Source organism: Terrapene carolina, unplaced genomic scaffold (genome assembly GCF_002925995.2).
Source record: "Terrapene carolina triunguis isolate 2854851 unplaced genomic scaffold, T_m_triunguis-2.0 Scaffold33715, whole genome shotgun sequence".
In the NCBI taxonomy this organism is placed as follows: domain Eukaryota; kingdom Metazoa; phylum Chordata; order Testudines; family Emydidae; genus Terrapene; species Terrapene triunguis.
The window spans coordinates 4,173,947-4,195,145 of NW_020698066.1; the positions used below are offsets into that span (position 1 = coordinate 4,173,947).

The window sequence follows — 21,199 nt, forward strand, 5'->3', positions numbered from 1 at the left end:
TTCTAATTCTACTTATGAAAATCAAGGAGTCTGTCCCCTGACAGTGGGACTTCTGACTTAGCATATTATGGAGATTGTTCCACACTTTTCCTTCTTACGTTTGATAAGCATTATATGGTAATTTGGTGTAAGTAGACATGAATTTACTAATCTCAAATATGTCATCAAGCTGAACTTCCAGTTTCACTGAACAAGTACAGCTTTCAAACATGCATGTCTCATAACTTATCTTAACAGCCCTTAAACAAGCTAACTTACTATCACCAAGCAAACTGCTGAAAAGTAGAGGAATTCATAGCTATACTCTTTCCCACCACAAAGCACACCAAAACTCATTTAGATTCAGTCTTTTTTTAATAAATTAATGTCATTCAAAATACAGTGCCAGAACATGATGCAGCTGAACATGCTAGTAAGGTTGTCATGAAGCACCTGTGTTCATGTTAGATTGGCGGCGCCCCGCTACTGCTAGTGGTTCCTGGGATTAATGCCAGAGCAGCACTAGTCATCTGCTCTCCTGCACACAGCGTACAGAATATTCCTGAACAATTCGCTCCCCCCCCCAAAAAAGTAAAAAACCTGATAGCTAAGGGATATCTATACACAATCACACTACAGTAATGCTTGTTATTAAATTAACAAAAAATAAAGACCTGGTTAATCCACACTAAAACTTTGTTTTACATTGGAAAAATACATCAGCAGCAGGAAGTATTATACATGAGCCAATGTTACTGTAATACAGAATGTGGAGGCATTTATTGATTAAAGCTCCACACAGACCCGCACTATGAGTGGCTAGCAATTCCTATTGCAAGCCCAGCAATTTAAGTCCACATCTGGTAAACCACCAGCTGCTTGGAAGACCTGTATTCTAAACAGACAGGTATAAGTTAGTGAAAATAGAATACATGCACTTAATACACCTTGACTGAACCTGCAGTCATTTTGCCCTGCATGTTACCATACAAAGGAAGATCTACCCTTCCTACCACAGGTAGATCCATGGGATTTGTTTATTTTTCTTTTAAATGGCGTTACTATACCAATACGGATATTGGTGTTAAGTGCAGCACATTCCATTACTTAGGCCACACTGAAAATTATATAACGAGCACTAAAGTAGAATATCCAGAAATAGTTCAAATATAACTGGAAGATATTTTCAGAACAATTGTGACATACCATCCTAGCAACAATAACTGCTTTTGTGATTTTTCTTGAACTGAAAGACTTCATAGAACTAGAAATTAATTCTTCAGACAGTAGTCAGATGCTTAAGCTCATGATATACATATAGGTTTCTCTCAATTATCAGATAGTATCTCAGATTATGGAAGCATATCTGCTTGTAAAAGTCACTGATTCATACTGAATGACTGCAAATGCTAAGTAGGGCATAAAAATACAATTATGAAAGACAGGTTTAATGTTTCAGTTTCCAGCCCTGTTCTTTCATTAAAGTTTCTATTTCAAGGTAATTGAGCCCAGAAGCAGGTGTGCAGTCTCCAATTTGGGAGCTATACGGGTGGCAGGGTAACCATCTCCCCATCCAGCTCAAACTCATCAGCCCCATCTGGTGAAAAGAGATATGTTGGAGGTTTCCATGGGGACTCTTCAAGGCAAGATGGATACAGCTTTCCTACAGTGCATCGGAAGTCTTTTCCTAAGTCCCAGAGCACACGTTCTGATATATGCTGTCGTAGAGACCACCGATCAAGCTCCAGATCATATTGGTAGGTGGCATACTTGGCTCTCTCATTCATGTGGGTTTCTCGTATGAAGACACACAAAGAATTGGAGATTACAACAGCTCTAACACAAGGGTCAGAATATCGCTTGGCAGGGATATTAGCTGCCATCCTCCATTCATTTTTATTCACATCATAGACTTCCACAGTTACGGAAGACCCATCTACAGTGCTAGTTGGGAGTCTTATACCAGAATTGCTGCCAATATGCAATCCTCCAATATAGAATATTTTGTCACCAAAAGCGGCAGCAGAAGCAAAGCATCTACTAGTTTGTCTCATAGCCATTTCTATCCAAGCATCCGACCTGGGAAAATAACAGTACATCAAGTTGTGGGCCATTACATAAATGCAGTTATGAACCGCTACTGCTGTACTCCACTGCCACGCACAAGGCAATGGGCTTACCATGGTCCATTCATCTTTCTCAGTATCATATCTTTCCACAGTTCTTCTGTTGAGTTCTCCACCTACGCTATCTCCTCCAATTGCATAGATGTATCCTTCACAGCAGACCAAGGATGGCTTTATACGAACAAACAGCATTGGAGTCTTTGGAAACCAAGTGTTTTGCTGTGCATCAAACCAGTAAAAGCAATTCACAGTTCTGAAGGCAGCCTGAAGTTTGCTAGTTTTACTGTGATTGGTTTTTGTGTTTTTCAGAGGAACTTGCCCACCTGCTATATAGATATCATTATCAGGAGTTACAAGTGTTCCAACCTTATGCAAGTCGGCAGGAGGATTGCAAAGCTTGTAAACTTTTTCTGCCTGGGGGCTGTAACAGACAGAAGAGTAAAGACTACCAGGGTTTTCAGCAGCAGCTTCAATGAATATCATCATCTCCTCTTTAGTCATACCAAGTCTTGGTTTGAAAAATTTGGGCATAGATTTGTATAATCCTTGCACTACCACCGATTTATCATTAGGTGGTAATCCTTGAAACCAGGCTCGCTGTGTTACTTCTGAAAGTGCATCAATTCTGATTTGGCTAAGAACAGAGGACAAATACTGTGATCGTGATTCTGTGTTGTATTCCAGCCATAACATAGCAGCTTCACGAACTGTCTCCTCTTTTTCCACATTTAAGTTGTCACTGCTTAAAATATCTACCAGTAGATCATGTGACAGTTGCATGAAAGCATCTTGGTGGTACACAGCAGTGAACTTGTGCTCTACCATTCTCTTAGCACTTTGTTTTAACTCTTCACAGCTGAAGAGATCAGCAAAACTTAATAACCGCACACAGTTCTCTGCATTTATTTTTTTAATTAAATATTCTCGACATCGCTGTAACACATCTTCTACCTGTAATGCAAAAAAAAAAAAAAAAAAAAGAAAAAAGACGACTTAAGTACAGTAGACAAAGACCTATTCCTTTACCTATAAACAAGATGCAAAAAATACAAAAAAAAGGAAGAATACTGCACTGACACTGCTAGTCACAGCAGGTTTGAGCGCCAAGAACATGTCATTCTACCCAGAAAGATACATGAAATTTGACTACACAAAAGTAAAGTGATAGAAATTGTGTTTAAATTCCACTCCTTCAGAAATCATAAAAATAGGTTGGCTGTGGGATTATTCTGGTAATGGCTGTCCACACTAATATGAACAAACTTGATAGTAATTTTTAAAATTATTCTATCTTTTTTAAAAAAGGAGACAGAAATGGGTATGTAATTGAAATTTAAGGAAAAAATTAGAACCAGATATTTTGGTACAGAGATTGAGCAGTTATCAAGCATTTTTACTCAAAATATACATGAAGTTCCTACCTGTAAGAAGCAAGCAGTCTCATAAAGCTGTTCTACCGTGCTGTCACTTATTGCCAAGTTACCCGTGTATGCATAAGTTATTATAATTTGTAAAGTGGCTGCATCCACATTCCTCAGATGTACATGTGTTTGTTTACTTTCACTTAGCCCACTCATGAACATGGCCCTGAAGAGAAAAATACTACATTAAGACTGACAAGGACACATACTGTAATCTTAAGTAACTGCTTTTGGTTATTTAGCCACTCCAACCACAAAAGAGAAAGACACCTAAACATTTGTCGTCATTTCATTTAACTTTAAAAATTCCTAATGTGATTTTCCATTTACATTCATGTAGTACTTACCTTAGATCACACAGCATTTAACAAACGTTTTAACAAAGTTTTTTCAATTATATTAGTAACTTCAGTGTTCTCTATACATGAAAATATAGTGCTCAATATTTATGTAAGCTACCACCCCATTTTTACTCCTGGGGGAATTCTGCACCCAAAAAATTCTGCAAAATTTATATTTTGTCAAAACAACAATAGAATCACATCAGTTTCAATTATTTTTGGTCATTTCAAAATGTTTTTTGATAAATAGATTTCTTACTAGGCATATTAATACAGAACTGAGTAATAATTCATTTAAACTACAATACAGAACCATATTTTCCCCACCCCTCAGAAGCAGTGCAAAGGCTTGAGGGAGTAAGGGAGGAGCTGAGGGAGAAGGAAGTAAATTGCTGGGAAGGAGCCTGGGTGTGAACTTGGAGGATTGTTGGGTGTCGGTGGGAAAAGTATGGAACAGATTTTTTTGAGAGGGGGCGGGGAGGGATTGTTAAGGAGCTTCCCCTGCAAACCCTGGCTAACCCCTAGCCTCTCCCATTCAGTCCAGGCACATCTGCCCGTCCCCATGTGTTCCTGCACCCCCATCCACGTGTCTCTCCATCCGCACTCAGACACCTATTCCCTCCATCCACATTTGGCCCTTCATTCCCCCTCCCCCGTTCCCATGTGTCTCTGTGCCCCCACCCAGCCACTCCCCTGTCCCTATGTGGCTCTTATCCCCTCCCCATGTCTCTGGTCCCCTACTCAGCCACCACCTATCCCTATGTAGCTCTGCACCCCCTCCCCCATCACCATGTGGCCTGGCACCTCCCTCCCCCGTGCCTCCACTCCCATTCAGCCACTGACCCAGTCTGTCCTCCTCCACTAGCCCTTATGAGCCCCTGACTGACACCTCCCCCACCCCCCACCAGCATCCCACGCTCTCTCCATAGCCCATGGCCTGACAGGCACTGGGAAGGCAGGCAGGCTCTCTCTCTTTCCTAGCTGGCCAGGAGCTGCTGCTGTGTTCTATTGCCACAGCACCCTCTGGTGGGCAAAAGGGTGAACTGCAGCAACATTTCGGCAGAAGCTTTTTTTCGCCCCAAAAAAATTAAAAATATGCATGGCTCATTAATTATGTTCATGCGCAGTAGTGCAGAATTCCCCCAGGAGTACATTTTAAACCATAAGCAGAGACTGACGTGACATGGTTGCATACTTGGCCAGAAAAATGGAGAAATATTTTACACTGTCATCTTACAACAAGGACAGACGTGTTCTCCAGCAGAAGTTGCTAGAAACAAATGCAGAAAATGCTTCCTGAAAAATACATGTGGTTCTGATTTTGTTTTTTAAAGAAACTCATATGGTTCTACCTTTTGCATCTTATGTAGGATACAAAAGAACTTACGTTAGGTCAGGGGCACAGAGGGTGGTTGGGTTGATAGAAGGGTATAATTGCCTTCCATGTAAGTCTTTACCATTTGTTAAATACAGTGGACTCTTCAGATTTGGAAGTCTGGCATACATTTTTTCTGCCATTTCCCCCCCCCAGAAATCAATAACTGCATAAGTCCCTTCCCTAAGGCTGGAAGGTCAGCTTTAAAGTTTTAAAAAAGTGAAATACAATCACAAAAGAGGATGATTTTGTATCTTTCTTTACATATATAATACATACCACTTACATTACTTGCCTAATTTAATTCTGACCAGTGTTGTAAGCACCACAAGTGCTATGCTTTGTTATTGTATGCACTGGCAGCTGATGAGACAAGAACTTAAGAGTACTTTTATTAAATCAATATTTACAACAAAAGTGTATAATTTTGCTTATGCACAGTTTAGCATTAAGGGTAGTATTGAAAACTTGAATATGTGACTGTTTCTTGTCTTTAATGTTTAGATCAACCTTATCTTTGCATTACAAAGATTTGATTTAAGAGACTATTTAAAATGAAAGCCAAGAAGAAGAAAATAGGGAAAGAGTGACACCACCACAAAATGTGACACCCCTTCCATACCCAGTGTCCAACTTCCCATTCTAATATACAAACCAACCACATCTTAGAAAGAGGTCTGACGGCATATTCTAATCTAATACTTTGAGGGCTTTCATAGTTTCCAACACTGGCATCTTGTGATTACTAGCCATCCACAATTTGTGTCTGACCAAATTTAATGGCTTATTTCTAGAATTGCTGGAACTCTGGAGCCAGTTACAAATACCATCTGAAAACAGACAGAAGCATTATTAGTAGGGCTGTCAAGCGATTAAAAAAAATTAATCGTGTGATTAATCACACTGTTAAACAATAACAGAATATCATTTATTTAAATATTGTTGGATATTTCCTACATTTTCAAATATACTGATTTAGGACTACCAGTACGGTAGTCCTAAATCTGCAAATCAAAAATCTGCCTTTCCTCCTCCACTAATAGCAGGCAATGGGTGGGGTGTGATGAGCCCCCAATCTTTCAGAAGCCAGAGAGATTCTAGGGATTTAAGTATCTAAACAACCAGAAACTGAGTCCATGAGCAAGTCTCAAGGACAGCACCTTGTTATAATTTCCTTTTCCAGCAACTTCACTATGAGAAAGAGAAAAAAAGATTTCTCATATGCAGATTCCCCATCAATTTTTGGATAGTAAATTTAGTCCTTTTAGGTAACTAAGCTTTTTGAATCCTGCATGTGACTGAACAGCTCTCAAGGAAAGGAAAGATCAGAAGTTACAAAACAAAACCCATTATATTCTGCAGGTGTAAAATAGTTGATCTAGAAGTTAAAGGGGTACAAGTAAACAATGGGAGGACGTAGAAGACATTGCAGGAAAAAGGCAGACATATGAAAGATAAGATTGGTGGTATATTGCATTTAAAAATATTTATAAATTAGGTAAAATGTACATATATTTTACCCCTTAAAATTGTTGTGCCTCCTTAAGACATTTCCCTTGCAACCAGTAATTTTCACTGTGGATAATAAGCTTGTTTTTCAGGCTAGAGGCGGTTTTATTCAAGACAATCTTAATTTCAAGACTAGGGTCTGTTTCCTAATCACTTAGAAAAATATCACTGTACTTTATTCCAGTGGACAAAAAACCTCCCACACCACTTTTCCCCCTTCATAAATCAGCTAGCTGAGCAATAGGGGTTGGGGAAGAAGTGGAAGACACTCCTTTAGAGTAGTTTGGGATCTGATATTCCCATTTTGTTAGGAAATATAAGCCAAGATAAAACCATGTCAGGCTGAGTATGAGAGAGAGCCAAACACTTTACAACTCACCAAGACTGCCTCTGACTCCCACAAAGAGAGGGAAGCAGTCACCAGCAGATTTTGTTGCGGCCATGACAGCCTCCAAAGCATAGGCAGAGATCACAAGGAGCAAAGCAGCAGCTCCTTCCTGCAGTGCCCAGCTGTTGTGCCTGAATAGTTGTTACCAAGGGCAGTGAAATGGGCTGCCTTGGTGTTTACACTGGGGGCTCTGGGCAGCTCCTCTGGAGACATGTGGGGCCAGTGTGCGTGGCACAGGAGGCAGCTCGTCAGTGGAGGCAGTTGCGGCATTCAGTTGCCAAGGCATTCCCCTGGGCAGCTCCCCTGCTCCCGACTGGCCAGGGCATGAGGAGCTTGGGACTCCACAGGTGGCTGGTAAGTTCCCGACCCCCAGGGCAGGCTCTCGTGAAGGGCCACGGGAGGCAGTGACAGAGAGAGAGTTGTCAGACCGGCCACCAGCAAGGGTTGGTGGCCGCACGTTAAGGCCACCAAAAATTTTGTTATGAGAACCCCTACGCTATAGAATACTCCAGAAGCACATCTTCAGAGATCACTGCCATCTTTGCCTCAAGTGCCAAATGTATAGAACAGTGGGTTTTTGGGGAAACCCAATTCTAGCAAGCTATAAAGAAAGGAAGGATGCTTGTGACCCCCATGTTGGGAACCAGTGATACAGAAGATCCAAGTTCATTACTAACTTATCAATCAGTTCCAGACTCTAGTTTCAAGGCTTTCACTTCCAGGGCCAGACAGGCAGAAAAATGTTTCAGTGGCATCAACATGCATGACTAAGCCCTGCTCCAAAACCCCAGTATAGATTAGTTTTCTAAAACTAGGCATGGAGAAATCCACAAAGATAGTATGAGAACTAACAAATGCACCTAAGAGAAACCCCTTTTAAGAGGGTAAACACAACAGGACCTAGTGGATTTAAAAGTTCACTAGCACCACAGTAAAGAATTGGATAGCACTGGCACAGTAAGAATCTCAGGATTAAAACAATGCTTAATCCTCCATCCTGGTGGGGGCCCTCTTTGAAACCCAAAGCAGAGGTTCTGGCTTCTGCAGTGCCTATTTTTATTATCCAGCTCAAAACATGAAGTTGTAAGATTCCTCAGAAATCCCTGCATTTAAAAGGAGAAGATACTTGTTCAAGGAGCAAAGAGAACGAGGAGCATGTTGGGGGAGGTGATATGGGGACTGTTTCCTCTCAGTAGGGAATCCCTACTCACCTGAGCCTATTTTAGAACCATGTCAACAGAAAGGACATACTAAATGTCTTGCTTATCTGGAAAAAGCTGTTCCACATGCTGGAGACAGGAAATGAACTGCATTACACAGCCTGAACTAACCCCAGAATGGGGCTGTTGATCATAAAAAATTATTTCCTTTCTCCAAATGCTGGATGGCAATGCAGTGTCTTTGGCTGGAATAAGTCATAAAATGCAAGAAAACCCTACTTTGACCTTTCAATGTTACTATTACTTGAAATATTTAAGAGCTATACTATTCACTTCAGATTTCCAGCACTAAATCTTTAAATTGTTGGGCTGTACATTCATTTTTAACTATGTACATCTAGCATTGCTTACAAAACAGTACAATATGTCTTTACCTGAATGAATGAATCGTGATTTGAACACTTACCTGAAATAAGAGCTGCATGTTGCAAGAACCATCTTATGGCAGGGGAATTCAGTGCCCTCAACAATCAACACAATGTCAGTTAGCAATTGCTGTTCATAGAACAATTTTAACTGCTCCAGCAAGGATACAGCATATTCGGCATTGATCTGCCTTTCATCCTGAGTAGACATGACTGTATTCCATTAATATTTCCAGGACTAGATTAGAGAGGCAAGGATCTTTCTGCAGGAGAAAGGTCAAATGAATGTTTCTGGCGTAACAAGAAGAAGAAACTGCAGGAGCTGTTTGTAGCCTTTAGAAATTATATCGATACATTAGGCAGTGTTATCTTGGACTGCTGCATCAAGAATGTTTCAGACTTCAACCTACTACTAGGTCATCACGCATTGATTTGGTGTCACAATCTGTTCTCTCGAGACTTTTTCAAGAGTGTTTGCAGAGCTCCTGCTGAGATTTGAAATGGCGCAGCACATTAATGAGCAAAAGTGAGGTCTGAGGTAGATTTCGTGGAAACATCTCATGATCAGTGGCTGCAAGCAAGAAAATAAAATTGGTTCACAAATTAGTACCTTTTAAAAGCACAATTTCTTCTTTCACAGTTCTCCTGCCTAAAATGGTTGCCTTGAGTACACATTATTTGAAATACAATTTTAAACATATCACACATTTCTAGAAAGATACTGAAACAAGTGCAAAAATATCTAAAGGTTAAAAATAAAGAGAGAAAGGCAGAACAGTTTATACATGATTTTTCTTCAAGTTAAGGATCCTAGATCTATGAAATAGAACAGAAAAAATAAATTTTACGTCAATACAACTCTACAGCTGAGAAGTGAAAATCAAAGTCAGACGACAAAGTTAAGGTTCACTTGGCAACATTGCATATTTATGACTATATTCCTCTCTCAGAAGTACCTTACATTTTTTTTTTTTTTTAAGTGGTAGGAACTCCTTTATTTACTCCAGCGAATAGTAAAGATAGCTACCATCTATAAATTTAGGATTTGTATTCCATCCCAGCATTAACAAAATTCTTTTGTCTGCATTACGTGCTTCAAACTAACCTATCAATATTTTAACATTAGAGATGCCTTTCCATAGTTAAGAAACTAGCTTCCTATTATTACTAGTCATATTTCCCATATCCCACCCAACCTTCAACAAAACCACACCTGTCTACCTATTTTGCATGCCAGATCAAATCTTTTCAGAAAAAAAATTCTACTATAGGACAAGTGGAACTTGGGACATGGGGTTAAAATATATTTTCTTATTTTTTTCTAATTTTTGTTTGGGTCACTACATATCTCCAAAATGGCTTCACCTAACTTTACACTTGACTTATCTTGCTAGATTTCAAGAAGTGTCTCACTATATGAAGAAAAAAGTTTTAAAGAGCGGTTCAAGGCAAAAAAGTTTCTTAAAGGTATCTCAGGGGAAAAAAATTCAAATTAAGGTTTGAAGAATCACTTCAGTTAAGATGTCATAAGAATGCTATTATTCACAAGAACTTCTCATATTAAAGAGCCTGGAAATACTAAGTTAAGACTTCATTTCACATAAAGAATGTAATTGTATCATTAAGGTCACCTAAATACCCTTAGTATCAGCCTTCCAAATCCCTTATAATCTACAATTTTAAGAAGATGTGTACAGTTTTCAGGTAGAATACTGAAAATGAAAAGCACTGGTTGAATATATGCATCTCCAATACCAAGATGATGCTTTGTCACTACATTAAGTGCTATAATTTTCAGATCTGGGCTTAGAAAGTTTGTATACATAGCCAGCTGCTCAGATGCTATGGTGATGGTCATTACAAAAAATGAAGCTATACAAAGTCAAACCACTAAACTCATGGAAGTCACTGACTAATCCCTGCAACCAAAGTTAGTTGAAGTGTTAAACTAGTTTTTGACAGCAGTAGCGTCTCCTCTGCAGATGCAGAGTGAATATTTATTCAACTAGTTCAGTTCAATGACTAGTTTATAATTCCCAATTGATTTCTTAACTTTGAATGAAAAAGAAAGCTTGTTTTCCTCTTACAGCTTATAAATAAAAACTAGGTGTGAAAGGATATCTACTACTTTATACTTTAAAATCGTGAAGGACATGGTTCAATTCACTAACTACAGATAACACTTTGTTTAAACAGATTTTCAGCTTGCTCATTTAAATCATGATAAATCACAAATTTTAAAATTGCTTTGATTTAAATCAATCCACCTTGCTCAAGTGACAATTGTTAGTATCACTATTTGTGAACAGTCAGACATTGCCTTCAGCAAGTTGTTAGTGTTAAAAATCAGAGTTTTGGAACCTGGAAACAATAAGTGGCTTGAACTGCTCAACCCTGGATTCTTTTAAACCAGGTTGAAGCTTTGCAGAACTTGAAAATTTGTGCTTCAAACATATTAGTAGACTACATAATAAGTGCTGGGATGGTTTTTGTTTTGCTTTTTAAATGCCACAACTGGTAAGTTGTATTTGAATCTTACAAAACTCGTACAAACAAAATATGAAGAATTAAGGCCCCGATGCCGCAGACACTTAATGATATGAACAGTTCTGCTGATATCATGTTAAGCATGGTGCATCAGGGGCTAAAATTGTATTTTTACTGATTTTTGATACCATAAAGTCTTCATCACTTCAAAAAGAAGTGCTTCAGCATTAAGAGTAAAAATTTAGATTTTCAGTAACCTAGGTCATGAACTTTATATACATACGCCAAAATCAGGAGCCAAATTTTAAGCCCCCCAAGCACATGTTTAGGCATGGGGGGGGGGGGGGTTTCAAAAATATCTAATGAACTTAGGAGCACAAGTCCCATTGACTTGAAACTGCAAACCTTGATGGAAAATAGCCTGGTTGAAGCATTTCAGCTTTCTTGATGTTTTGATGTTCAATATACACACAGGTGGTGTTGGCTGCAAATATAGAACTATTTGCTAATCCTCAATTTTGTGTTTTCATTGTTTTCACGGTAAGAATTTTAGTGAGGCTCTGGATTTGTCTCTCTCAGAGATGAGCATTTAAGCCTGAAATTTTAGAAAGTTATTTGAGAGTCTACTTATAATTAGGAAACTAAAGACAGCCATATAGGACAGCCACTGTAAAACTATAAAATAAAAAGACAGTAAAAAACTAGCAATGTAAATATAAAATCTGATTTAATAAATTTACCCATGTTGATCAAGTGAAACATATGTACAGACAAGAAGTTGATGGGTTAAGACAAAAATAAGAAACAAAGATTTGGGGAGCAGTGAAAGTAAAAAATATAGCTAGACAAAAAGTTTCAAAGACTTCAAACAAATACATCTCTACCCCGATATAACGCGACCTGATATAACACAAATTCGGATATAACGCGGTAAAGCAGTGCTCTGGGGGGATGGGGCTGCGCACCCCAGCAGATCAAAGCAAGTTCGATATAACGCGGTTTCACCTATAATGCGGTAAGATTTTTTGGCTCCCAAGGACAGCGTAATATCGAGGTAGAGGTGTATTTCAAACAAAAACTAGGGGAAAATATTGGAAATTTTCCATTTTCCAAACATTTTGCAAGAAATGAGAAGGAAACGGTAAACTGTAGTATAGGAAAGACAGAAGGGGTGAGAGGAGAGAAAGGAAAGAGTAAACATGGACAGTGCATCTTTACTTGGATTGATATGAACTTTTATATGAAAACAGAAGTGGAAGGAAGCCAGAAAGGAAAAGGAGGTATAAGAAAAGCACGGTAATTTATTTTGCATAAAGAGTGGATTGTCAAAAAAGTGTTACAATTTAAATTTCATACACAACAGACAATACACAACCAGAGGAGACATGGTGGCATAGGATTTTTACTCTGGCAAGCAGACGCAGTCTTTGAGCTATTAGGTGCTGGAAAAATTATTCAAGTACCTGCTTGTAAGTAACACCTTGATAATGAGTGATACATAACTGGAAAAAATAACACATTGAGGCTATGTTTACACTATACACCACTGGTGGCAGTTACATGTCAGTGAAAGACTCTGGTAAAGGTAGGCAGCAGGGAAAGATTTCCTCAGTTCCCCAATGCTGGAGCCTTTCACTGCTGCCAGGAAAGGCTGGGGGGAGGAGGATTTGAGGGAGCTGGGAAAGGTTGGGCCTTTTTTTGCTGCCTGAGTCTTCCCTGCTATGGGGAGAGGCTCCAGCAGCAGGGAGTTGGCAGATCCGGTGGGGGAAAGGCTCTGGCAGTAGGACACTATACTGCTATTATGAGGAGATATGACTTGGAGAAGTAGACACACATACAGGGTACATACTCAAATACATACCCACACCCTTCAGGCATGTCTTTACTCACCTAAATCATGTCTTATGCTCTTCACTGCTATTTACAACCATACTGGGGAGAGGATGGACGGGGAGGGGAGCTACACAGGTATGTATACAACACGCTGCTGAAAGCAGCATGCAGCATAGCCATACCTTTAGATTATACCATTAACACACATCAACAGAAACTAACTTTGGAATTAACATGCATTTCTGAATCTACCTAAGGCTGTTATAGTTTAAGTGTCACTCAAATACCAAAGCAAGGTGTGGTGATGTTTTTGTTTGGGGTGAGGGGGGTGGGGAGAGAGACAGGAGACAGAGAAGGGTAAGAGAAGAACTGCTGTACTAACTACCTCCTGTGCTCCTAGACACTAACATGAACTGCTAACTTGATACAGACTTTCAAGTTTCTAGTGAACTTAAATGTGGAAGTCACCAACAGATGTAAAAGCATAGCAGGGTTCTGGGTCAAAAAGCAAAGGCGTTTCATGTCAAGTCACAGCTTACATTATACCAAATCAATATACCCTACTGCTGTATCAACCTAATGAGACTTCTACCCCAGTAGCTAATGTATAGTATGTCTTAATGCACAGCCTAATCCTTTTGAAAAATCTTCCTGCGTTTCAGGGCTGGGGAAAGCTCTTCACACAGTTCCTGGAAAGTGGCCTTACACATTCGAGAGTTCTGCAGCCACTGCTTCTCATACCATAGCTGCATAACGATGTGGTCTCACCAGTCAGTGCTTGTTTCCTGGGCCCAGAAATGGCGCTCAACCATGTCAAGGTGATGCACGACTGTTGCCAGCAACTGTGAACTGCTCCGCTCTATGTCCTCAAGCAGGGCTGCTTGCATGGCATCACATTGTTCCGTGCAGTGCCTCCTGTATCAGCTGTGTAAATACTGCAGGATGAGGCGCAAGGTGTTTGTAATGCTTACAACAACAACAGTGTACAGCTGATCGAGGTCTATGCTTATCGTGCTATGGCATCAGAGCAGGTAACCCACGCTTATGAAAAAAAGGCATGAAAAAGGCTTGGTTTGTTTGCCATTGCTTTCAGGCAGGGAGGGAGGGAGGAAGTACATTATGGGATGCTAACGCCATGTTCCCATAGCCACCTGCGCCATTGCAAGTCCAATCCAAAATTCCACTCAGCTACGTGCACTGTAGGATAGCTACCCACAGTGCAGTGCTCCATGCGTCGATGCAAGTCCTGTTAGTGAGGATGCACTCCGCTGACAAAATAAGCATAGTGTGGCCACGCAAGACAGAGGCTCTATGCTAATTTACATGAAGTAGACTTAACTTTGTAGTGTAGACGTGGCCTTAGATCTATCCAAATAACTCAAAGCCCTACTGACATTTAGTGTCTAGAGCCTAGTTAAAACCCTGGCTAAGAAATAAAGTTTTGATGAGAACACCGACAGATGGAACAGTCTGATTCAGGTGAGAAACTCCAGTACCACCTCTGTTATAAGTCTGAATGAGAACAGATGACAACTTTTTCCATTCCCACGGACGGTGGTGAAAGAAACAACTAGCCTTTAAAATAATACAACTCACTATTCTAATATATTTTAATTTAAAATATCTTTAACAGGCAGAACAAATCATGTTTTTAAGGACTCAAAAGTCAAGTCTGTTAACTTTCACATCACTAGGTTAAGGTTCCATGAAAGAACTGGTTGTGTGCCAAGTAGTAAGATTTCTGAAAGGTCTAGTTGAGGGTGGATGATTGAAAGCCAAACCTATGCAGTGGCAGAAGATACATCGGCAGACCGGTGAACCTGGGAGAAAAACACTTAAACAACATAACCTTGATCACTGTCAGAAATGATCTGAAGATACTTTAGAGGTCAGTTGCAGAAAACGTATATGAAGACTGTGAACCACCTATGAAATATCAGATCAACATTGGGCTCCCCGGTTTAGAGCAGATGGTCAGTCTGAAATTAACTCCCTTCAACACTGTGTGGGAGTTCCTTCCAGAGGGCCATGAGAATCTCTGAAGTACTCAGCCCCCATGTTGTCCACATCTGGACTGAATTTTACTGCCAATGTTGGCAGTTTCACGCTGAGATGTGCATAAAATGTTATATTTGTGGAAGAGGCCAGGAGTCCCACTATCCTCTGGTGGGATCACACAAGCTTAGAATTCTTCTTCGGGAGGACAACTCATTAAGAGTCCATGAATTTCAAGAAAGTGCCCATGACCATGGGAAAACCAGGATAGCATATGTAAAGAAGATGCTTTACATAAGTCAGGACACGCATAAGCATCATGTTTATTGATTAACATCTCATGGCCAGTCATCTAATAATATGGTAGCTCTCAATTTGGCACAGTATCATTATCCCTATTTTACAGATGGGGAAACTGAGGAACAGAGTGATGCAGCGCCTTGCTCAAGATCATCCAGCAAGCCAGTGGCAGAGGTCTCCTGAGTTCCAGTCCAGTGCTCTATTCACTAGGCTACACTGCCTCCCTATGCATGAAGGCCTTTAGAGGTAAAGCAGCCACACCTGATAGGCCGGTGTAACTAAGATCAAAAAGACTGATAGTGGACATTCCCTAGGAAAAAAAGTATTTTCCATAATTTTTTCCAATAGCTATATAGAAATAGATATCTTAAGTCTGAACGGGAAATGGGCATGGATGATGGAAGCTAGCACTACAATATGTGGAACTTGACCTTTCTGAAAAAGCTGCTCTGATTTTGGAGAGACAATGGGACAAAAAATCTTTTTCAGTAGAAGGACAATGAATAAGATTATCCCCTATGTCCAACTGGGACACCTGAATGGCCCAACTCCTTTAATGAGGAGTCTTTTTCTGATCTGCGTCTCTGTGGTCTCATGACAGGAATACCTAAAGAGGCACTGGTGGGGAAGAGTTGAGAGGCTGGAGTGGACTGGATAGCATATTCAAGCAGAATTATCTCAGTTATCCACTGATCCACAGCAGTACCACATCAAGCTGCAACAAAACCAACCAAGTGACAGGATGTATTAAAAATAAGTGATTTTTTAATTTAAAAAATCTATTACACTTTTCTTTTAAAAACTGCTTAACTTTGAAGTTATGACAACCTATGTTAAGACCTAATTTATTAAAATCATTTAAATTAAAGACAGGTTGCATCAGTGACCTCTCAAACTTTAATGAGTTAAAGGGTACTGCTTTTTTAATTATATCCAGAACCAGGGGAAGATAGTTAACTTTTGGTGATCAACTCAAGTTATATAAACACGTCACACTGTTATGGATGGCAGTAAGTGTCTGTTATTTTCAATCTTTATAATGGACCAAGTGCTGTGTTGAACAGAAAAATATTTGAATTTATTACTTTTGGTTTCAGTTTAGGTAGCAGATGCAGAGAAAATATTCTCTTTGTTTGGACAAGTTCAGTTAAAGTTGAGTAATAGATTGGGAGTTGAAAGAGCAGGAAAGCTTGTTTTCCCTCTTCTAATGTATGAATAAAAACCAGGTGGGAGAGGATGAGATCTACTAATTCTAATAACTTGAAAAACATGGAGAGCCAGATTTTTAAAGGTATTCTAGGTGCCTTAAACATCCGCATAGGCGATTTCTCAAAAGCACTTATTCATATCTTTAGGCACCTAGACACCTTTGAAAATCTGGTCCAGGGCGACCAGGAACAGTCAATTCACTAACTACAATGAATACCTCCTCTTCTGCTTAATAAATCAGTTTTAAAAGCAAAATATGTTTTGATCAGCTTAGTTTTTCTTATTATCCAGCACAAATGAAATAATTAAAATAAATTTCAGTTTTCCATTTTTAATAGAATTCCAATTTTCATCCAAATGCAGCTCACAAATAAGCAAAAAAAATCTAGTAAATAAGTATGTCATTTGCCATCTTCTAACAAAATTTAAGAGTTATGTGAATGAATGTTGAGCTACATAACTGCTTAAATAAGCCTGTATAGATACTGTATCCCCCTAGTACACAAAGTACCACCAAATTTGGTATAAAAGCTATATTTAGTTTCAAATCAACATGCTTTAATATAGTTATACCAACCAATAAGAATGAACCTCTCAAGGAAAATACCTGAAAAATGCAAATGCTAAATAAGATTAAAATAGATCATTTAAATTAATCAACCATCCCAAGGGATCTCCACGACAAAAAATTGAACATAGGGAGAAGCAGAAGTTAGAACTAGCTCTGGACTCTTGGGCAACATGTCAAACATGCAGCCTCGCCACTGAAAAATAAATAGGTGATTGATGAAGCAGTTCCATTTCTTAGATGTTTTCCTCTGCCAGTTCTGATGCTGCCATGGCATCAGTTCTTGTAGAACTGAGTCCTGAAACCTGAAGACACTAGGTAGATTCTGATACTGAAGGAGGAGGACATGGAGTTCCAAAGACCTAATATTGGACTTTTGAGACGTCATGAGAGCCAGAATATCTGAAATATTATACACACTGCTCTTAAGACATACTTGGACATTACACAGTGGTTGCCAGTTTCTTCGCTGTCTTTCTTCTCCTCCTGGAGGAGGTTTACTAGAGAAAATATATCTTCACAAACATGAAAACAGGAGAAAACTGACAGCTTGGCGACTGGCCACAGAGACTACATCAAGAGGAGACTTTCTATCTCCAAAAGTGAATCTTCTTAGCATTCTTATCCATGGCTAGATCCAACCTGCCTAGGGACTTATTTCACAGACTGCTGAACACCACAGAGTCAGGGATGTCCTTAGTCAGATCTGGCAGCCCATCATTAATGGGGGAAATTAATTTCTCTTTCCTCAAGCTCTAGGATATTAACAGCCAGTCTCTTCTTGGCTAGATGAAGTTTTCAATTCCAGAACCTCCATCATAGATCTTAACTTCCGGAACTGTCTGAAACAGTATGGTGGTGAGACAAGAAATCCAAACATCTGAGTACAGAAATTCATTAAGATCACTGAGGGCAAAGTTTAAGGTAATGTCCTGGAAAAGTAAGAAGATTGAAAACTGTATCTTACCCTCCCCACAAATGACCTCAGATTGTAAGAGCTAAAATAATTTAACAGCAACTGCACCAACTCAGGTCTTCTTCACGGTCATACAGCCCAAATTAAAAAACTCACCTTAGCAGAGTGGAGTTTGCTATTTGTTTAGTGGCCCAATCTTGTAAGGTACTGAGGGTAGTACTCAGCATCTTGCAAAATTGGGCCTTGTGAGTCCATGAACCGAACAATTATCCAAGTATGATTAGACAAGAACTAAAGTGTCTCCATAAGCATGCCTTCTATAACCAGATCAGGTTATATGACTTGCAGAGATAAGGTAATTTTAATACTTAATATGGAATTGTCAAATGCTTGTTTCTTGATAATTAACATTCAGTATAAATTTCCTGACTTTTTAATGATGATCTAACTGCTTAACTACAACATTCTTGTAAGGCTCTTTACCCTCTCATATCCTCTCAGTCTTAATGTAGTTTGAATAGGAATAACCCTACTTGCTCTCCAGTGGAGCCTTCCCAAGTACATTTCTGAAGTAAAGAGACCAGTGGAAATTTTAAAAATAAATCTTTTGGGCTTTCATTATATCACAAAGCAGCAAAAAAAAAAAAAAAAACTTTTTTTTGGCTTTGCAGCTCACTTTATAAAAATATAAGAATTAGAAAAACAGATATTGTTATAAATCATAACCAAGTTTCAATTTTTTCAAAAGCAGTTAGTACATGTGTCCAATCATTTTCTGTCTGCTAAAGGGAAAACTCAAAAGCCAAATACTTAAGATGGGGAAATAATTTGCACATGATGGAAAACATCAAAACTAGTCTACATCTTGTACTAGGCATATTGTATGTTTAAGCTGTGTAGCCACATCAGAAAAGGAAGCAGTATGTTATATTAAACAGCAATCAATAGAAGCCCAGTTAAAGCTGAAAACTACTAGTAATCCCTCAAGTTATCCTACACTTGAGCACTGAGGGAGGCTAGAAGTCACCGCAAGCAGCAGAGCTGTGCATTGATGCCTTTCGATGTAATGCCGACTCCAGGATCCTTTGGACAAGAAAGTAGCGCCATTACCTCCAAGCGCCCTTCGCCCCAAAGGCTCCTATCACAACTTTACATCCAAGAGGTTCTACAACCAGAGTTTCACACCCTCCCCACCCGCTCCGGACAATGGGCATCAAGTGCAGGGCACCCTGCTGCGCCCGGCCCAGTGCGACGCTGGGGGTTGCGCAGGCACCGCGGAGCCCATCCGTCGTGAACCTACAGCCGACCCGCTAATGGCAAGGATCCCCCGAGGGGCCGGTGCCGTCTCTGGGCGCAGCGGCGGCAGAAGGGGAAGACACACGGAGGCCCGACACACACTCCGCCCCCCGGGGCCCGCCGCGCTGGGAGCCGGGCGGACGCGGCCCCCTGTCTCCCCCGAGCTGGCTGCTGTTACTGCCGGACTGTCCCGGTGCCCCTCGCAGCCGCAGCGCCGGGCGGGGACACACCGAGACTCTCGGGGGCCGCACCCAGCCACAGGCCGCACAGAGCCGACACGGCAGCGGCGCGGGGAGCATCGCCAGAGGGCCCGGGGAAGGAGAGGGGAGGGCCCTGGGCAGAGCCCGCGGGTTACTCCCCGGCACCCAGGAGCCGCTCGCACTGCACAGGCCGCGGCGGAGCGGACGCTGCCCGAGGGCTGGGGGGGGGCTCGGTGCTGCGCGGCGGCAGGTCTGCAGCCTCCTTTCTCCTTCCCTCCCGTGGTAGGGGAGGGGGACAAACGCAGCCGCCGCCGCGTCCCCCTCCCCGCCATTTGCCCGGACAAACCTCCGGCTGCCGATTCCTCTTCAGCCTCAGCGCCCGCGGGGAAGGATCCGGACAAACCCGGGCTGCGGACGGAGGCGGTCGCGCGCGCGTTCGTTCTCACCGCCTCCCTCAACGTCCCTTAAGATCGGCGGCGGCGCGCGCCCCCGCCATCATGCGCGCGCTCGGATGTGGGCGGCAGGGAACTCGAGCCGCGCTCCCCCTGTCCCGCCCTTCCGTTCCTCGTGCACATGCGCGAGAGAACGTCCTCCTCCCATCCCTTTCGCGCAGGCGCTGTTTCTCATGCGCGCCGGGCTGGGACCCAGGCGACTGACGCTGCTGTTGACCTCCGGAAACCGACTGCTTTGGGAGAGTGTGCAGAAGCAGGGAGATACGGGCAGTTCATTGCGGGGGTTGCTGGGACGGGGGAGGTCACGAGAAGGGACGAGTGCGCCTGCGCTCAAATCAAACCGGCGGGCGGGGTAGAGCGGAGAGCGGAGGGCGCCCCCTGCCGGCACACAGCGCTCACTGTAGCCCTGTAGCAAGCGCGTGACGCTGAGGTTCCCGCCTGCCAGCCTCCAGGCTCCCCATCTTCCAGCCCTGCCTGGGCGTCTGGCTGCGCCGCTCCTACCTCCCCTCGCTGGTCTGGCGCGGTCACATGATGCGCAGCGGGAAGGCGGGAACCTGCAGGGGGAGCAGGGGAGTGATAACTGGGGTGGCCTGGAGAGAAGAGGAAAGTCCCCTACAGTGATGGCCCAAGGATGAAAAGATCATGAGCTGGGCTTTAAAACCATCCGATTTTTCAAAATAATACATGTTCAGTGCTCTGTGTCTGCCCTCTAGGGTTTGAGCCTTCAGGTTTCGCATTTTCCAGCTTTCCTTTCTACCCAGAGGAGAGCCAGCAATTAATTTACTTTGGAAAAGAAAATGGAAGCTGAGAGTCTTGCATGATCACACGACTCCAGGAGTTGGGGCTTAAAAAATATCCTGAGACTTGTGGTCAAAACAGCTGGAAACACTGCAACTAAGGGAGAGAGCAATCCAATGGGGAGGTGTGAGCAGAGTGAAATCATAGCTCCTGCCCATACAGAGCTCATTTCATGACTGGGGCCTCTATAGGGGAAACAGCTGACCACCATAGCGTGAGAAGACAAGTGAAAAAATTAGGGAGAAAGTTCCCTACTTAGATATAGGCTTTGTCTACACTGGAACCTGAACAATTTTGTCGTTCAGAGGTGTGGAAACTCCCCCTCCCCCCGAACAACAAAAGTTTTGCTGGCGAAAAGGGCTGGTGTGAACAGTGCTTTGTTGGCAGGAGAGCTCTCCTGCCGACAAAACTACTGCCGCTC

The 21,199-nt window shown here is 41.6% G+C and overlaps 1 protein-coding gene across 2 annotated transcripts; it reads right to left on the reverse strand.

Moving 5' to 3' along the window:
• Positions 1-353: 353 nt before the first annotated feature.
• On the reverse strand, positions 354-19,968 carry LOC113405119 (kelch repeat and BTB domain-containing protein 2). Of its 2 annotated transcripts, XM_026663486.1 has the most exons (4): positions 19,875-19,968; positions 8,766-9,295; positions 3,527-3,692; positions 354-3,056 (listed from the first exon to the last, which is right to left on the reverse strand). In XM_026663486.1, exons 2-4 carry the CDS (start codon positions 8,933-8,935, stop codon positions 1,521-1,523), a joined length of 1,872 nt encoding a protein of 623 aa, XP_026519271.1. In that variant the 5' UTR covers positions 8,936-9,295; positions 19,875-19,968; the 3' UTR covers positions 354-1,520. The 2 variants fall into 2 exon arrangements, with proteins under 2 accessions (XP_026519271.1, XP_029770077.1); XM_029914217.1 differs by lacking the exon at positions 19,875-19,968 and having other exon boundaries at positions 8,766-9,768.
• Between the last annotated feature and the right edge of the window lie 1,231 nt (positions 19,969-21,199).

Coding starts and splice junctions, on each gene's coding strand:
- LOC113405119 (XM_026663486.1), bottom strand. CDS start 8,935: ATGTCTACTCAGGATGAAAGGCAGATCAATGCCGAATATGCTGTATCC. Junction 3,693..8,765: donor ACATGCAGCTCTTATTTCAG/GTAAGTGTTCAA, acceptor TTTTCTCTTCAG/GGCCATGTTCATGAGTGGGC. Junction 3,057..3,526: donor AGACTGCTTGCTTCTTACAG/GTAGGAACTTCA, acceptor TTTGCATTACAG/GTAGAAGATGTGTTACAGCG.